Source organism: Magnolia sinica, chromosome 8 (assembly GCF_029962835.1).
Source record: "Magnolia sinica isolate HGM2019 chromosome 8, MsV1, whole genome shotgun sequence".
In the NCBI taxonomy this organism is placed as follows: Eukaryota; Viridiplantae; Streptophyta; class Magnoliopsida; order Magnoliales; family Magnoliaceae; genus Magnolia; species Magnolia sinica.
In genome coordinates this window covers 13,605,215-13,608,996 of record NC_080580.1, presented here as the reverse complement: position 1 = coordinate 13,608,996, position 3,782 = coordinate 13,605,215, and the positions used below count along the sequence as shown (strand labels likewise).

The following is a 3,782-nucleotide window of genomic DNA, read 5'->3' as shown; positions in this document are numbered from 1 at the left end:
GCCACCGTTCGTTTGCAATAACCCACGGTCCACATTGAGAATCCAGACCATCCATGGGTTGGGTCCCACTTCAGATATATCCCACCGTACAAGACAGTACCTATTTGGTCAGCACCATCTTTCTCATCAATCGTTTTTCCCACGTCCATCAGCGTGTGTGACCCCATGAGGCCCACTTGCATGGGTTATCACACGGTTGGAACCGTCCATCCTGTCAGCACTCTTTTGAATAACCTGTTGTCCAATAATCACGTTGAGATGATGGATCTTAACATCGATTTATTTGTTGAATATGAACCCTTGAATATTTTTCGATTGTTTTAGTGTAGCTGAATTAGGGCAGCATCCAAAGCATGGATGGTTCTGATCATGCATGGTTTTACCTGTGGGATCCAATGAGGTGGCTCATCCTGATGATACTAACTCCTAAGTGGCCACATCATAAACTTTTCCTTTTTGAATGTGAACAAATGCTCAATAAGATTGAACCGCTAGGATTGACTGATCACAACAGTTCCTCTGTCATAGTTGGTCCGCATTCGGGCACACAATATAGATGGTCTAGATTCACCATCTCCCAACCATAAATATGATGGAGAGCAGCGATGGACCAAGACTACTGGTTCGTCTCGATGAACCATTTTTTTGCCTTTCATTAAAAAATTTAAATGTTATTTTATTTTTATTTATATTTTTCATGTTAGGGTTTCCATGGCCTCTCAAGCAGCACTGCTTTTATCTTTTTATTTTATTTTATTTTGGGTTTTCCTATCTCTCCACTATCCATGCATGAGGAGCCACTCACCTCTTTTCTCCTACCACTGCAGCTCACCATAACAAAGAAGCTTGCAGGCTAAGAAACTTCAAAATATTAGAAGAGGAAAAGCTCCTCCCTTTCCATCTCTCTCTCTCTGCAACTCTTGTGTGAATTTCCTTCAAAACCCATAAACCTTTACAAAAGAAAAGGAGGAAAATCATGGTTTTTTCATCTGTTCCTGTCTATCTAGATCCACCCAACTGGCAACATGTATGTTTTTCTTTCATCTTTTCTCTATTTTTCCCATAGCTTCTTCACCAAAAAAGCTAGATGAAGGAAAAATATTCCTACCCTTTTGCTAGCTTTTCTTGAATATACCATGGATTTGATTTTTTTTTGTTTAATTTTTTTTTCTATCCTTTTCTTTTCTATTTTACAGCAGCAAAATCATCAACAGGGGAGCAGTAGTGAGAATCCCCAACTTGCGCCGATGGCGCCGCCACAGGCGGCAGCTGGAAGTGGCGGTGCGCCAGGTTCGATTAGGCCAGGCTCGATGGCAGAGCGAGCCCGTATGGCTAAGCTCCCCCAGCCGGAGACAGCGCTGAAATGTCCGCGGTGCGAATCAACAAACACCAAGTTCTGTTACTTCAACAACTACAGCCTCACGCAGCCCCGCCATTTCTGTAAGACCTGTCGGAGGTACTGGACGAGAGGGGGTGCACTGAGGAATGTTCCGGTAGGCGGGGGCTGCCGTAGGAACAAGAGAAGCAAAGGAAGCAGCTCTAAATCTCCAGTCTCGTCCGACCGCCAGTCAGGTTCCTCTTCTGCAGGTGCAATTCCTTCTAACAGTACTACCATGGATATGATGAGCCATATCCCACAGCCTCCTCAGCTGCAATTGCCTTTCATGACTTCTCTAAACCACCTTTCTGACTACAAGGTGCCTGATATTGGACTGAATTTCGGAGAAATCCAGCAGACAGCAGCAGTAACAGCCAGTGGTGGAATGGACATGGATTTTCGTATGGGTGGAAATTCAAGCAGCGCGGTTTTATCAGCAGGACTGAGCGAGCAGTGGCGAATGCAACAAATGCAGCAATTCCCTTTCATGACTGGCTTGGAACCACCACCAGGGCTGTATCCATTTGAAGGTGAGGGGAGTGAGCCAGCTTATGGAGGTGGGGTCGGTCAGATTCGATCAAAACCATCTGGGTCAGGGGTTAGTCAGCTGGCTTCTGTGAAAATGGAAGATAATCAAGGGCTGAATTTATCAAGGCAGTTTTTGGGTATTCCAGGAACTGAGCAGTTTTGGGGTGGGAGTGCATGGACAGATCTTTCTGGTTTTAATTCTTCTTCCACAGGCCATCTTTTGTAATTCTGCTCTTTTGGGTGGCTGTAATGTAACACTTGAAGCTCCATTTTTAGTACAGCTTCAATGGAAGAGAATATATCAGTGGGAAGGAAGTGATTCCTTCCAACCAACTTAAAATTTCAAGAAAGTTTCAATTGAAGAGTCTAAGATGGCGAATTTGCAACAGAAGATCCCACCTCTTCAAGATCTAGAAATGGTAGGCTTCTTGTTTTGATTTATTTGATGTTGGTTTTTTTTTTTCTTTTATTTATAGTATGTTTAGGGAAATGGGTGAATGAGTTGATGGGAGTTTGATATCTGACTTGAAAGGGCTAATTGTTAGAAATGGTAGAAAGCACTGTATTGAGTGAATATGTTCATGTTTGTGTATGAATTTCTCACATATCCTTTAGAAACAGTGGCATTACTTGCATTGCTTTGGAAAGTATCACATAGAAGAAAGCCTAATGACTACAATTACTAAATTATCGCTACCATAAAAATGATGAATTTGTGTGTTTATCTTGCAAATTGATAAAGACTGCATTTGGGTCATGGCCATTTGTGATTTTTAATTTTGTATTCTTAGCAGAATTTCTGAAAATCATGAAATGGCATTCTTCTACAGTTTATTGAAAAGAAAGAGCTCTTTAGTGCCTACGAGAGTATCCTTACATGATTTTTTGAAATTCTGCTAGAAATAGAAATTCCAGGGGTTGCAAATTAATTTCCTTGTGGCATGAGCCAAGCGTGGGCCAAAGAATCATTGATGATTAATTGGATAGTCTCACATTCGGGTTGAGAACCAGAAGCTAGATCTGCATTGTGGAAGTATGATTTTTTTATTTTTTATTTGGCTAAAATAGATAAGAGTTCTTTTGAAATTTGTGGGATACCTAGCCATTGAAAGTAGATGAGTATGGATTGAGGGATGGTGTAGTTGTAGCGCTTTGGCTTCTCCATGCTGTTGAAGGATAACCTACTCTCTCTCTCTCTCTCTCTATAATTCGTTTAGACAGCCATTTTAGTGGCATTCACTATAAAATCTCAGAAAAATTCATTTTCTAGTGGCGTTCACCATTGTCTTTCAGGATTGCCAGAGAGAGAGAGAGAGAGAGAGAGAGAGAGAGAGAGAGTTAATATTGTAAGTTGATAAGGGAAATAAGAAACCAAAAACCGAGAGAGAGTTAATATTGTAAGTTGATAAGGGAAATAAGAAACCAAAAACCGAGAGAGAGTTAATATTGTAAGTTGATAAGGGAAATAAGAAACCAAAAACCATCAACTTGGAAAGGGAATTGGTAGCAGTTAAATTAGTTGAAGAGACTTAGAACTTCTTTCCTTCAATTAAGTGTTTCCTTCTTGCAAGTGGAAGATATGGTGGAATTCTATCTTTGAAAGGAGATGTTTTGTTTCTTCTCATTTGTGTATTTCTCCCGTCGTTTTCTTTTCTCCAATTTTAACAATATTTATCTATTTATTCATTGGTTTTATTAATATTCACCACGTTGGTGAAGCCTGTTAACCTTCACAGGATTTCACACATCCACAAATGTGCTCATTGATCGTGGCCGTCCAATATAATGTCCAGCATCTTGGATAGGCCACTGATTAAAAAACCCAAATGTTTTGAATGGTCTGAACCATGAAAAGAGTAGCCTACATTGGTCCATT

The 3,782-nt window shown here is 40.6% G+C and overlaps 1 protein-coding gene across 1 annotated transcript; it reads left to right on the top strand.

The window, feature by feature from the left end:
* The first annotated feature begins 700 nt into the window (after window positions 1–700).
* Window positions 701–2,559, top strand: LOC131252928 (dof zinc finger protein DOF3.6-like). The gene is made up of 2 exons (XM_058253721.1): window positions 701–1,027; window positions 1,197–2,559. The coding sequence occupies exons 1-2, from the start codon at window positions 977–979 to the stop codon at window positions 2,130–2,132; spliced, it is 987 nt and encodes a 328-aa protein (XP_058109704.1). The 5' UTR covers window positions 701–976; the 3' UTR covers window positions 2,133–2,559.
* Window positions 2,560–3,782: the final 1,223 nt, after the last annotated feature.

Excerpts from the sequence above, each read along its gene's own strand:
- LOC131252928 (XM_058253721.1), top strand. The coding sequence starts at position 977 with ATGGTTTTTTCATCTGTTCCTGTCTATCTAGATCCACCCAACTGGCAA. Across the intron at positions 1,028-1,196 it reads ATCCACCCAACTGGCAACAT|CAGCAAAATCATCAACAGGG; the intron begins GTATGTTTTTCT and ends TCTATTTTACAG.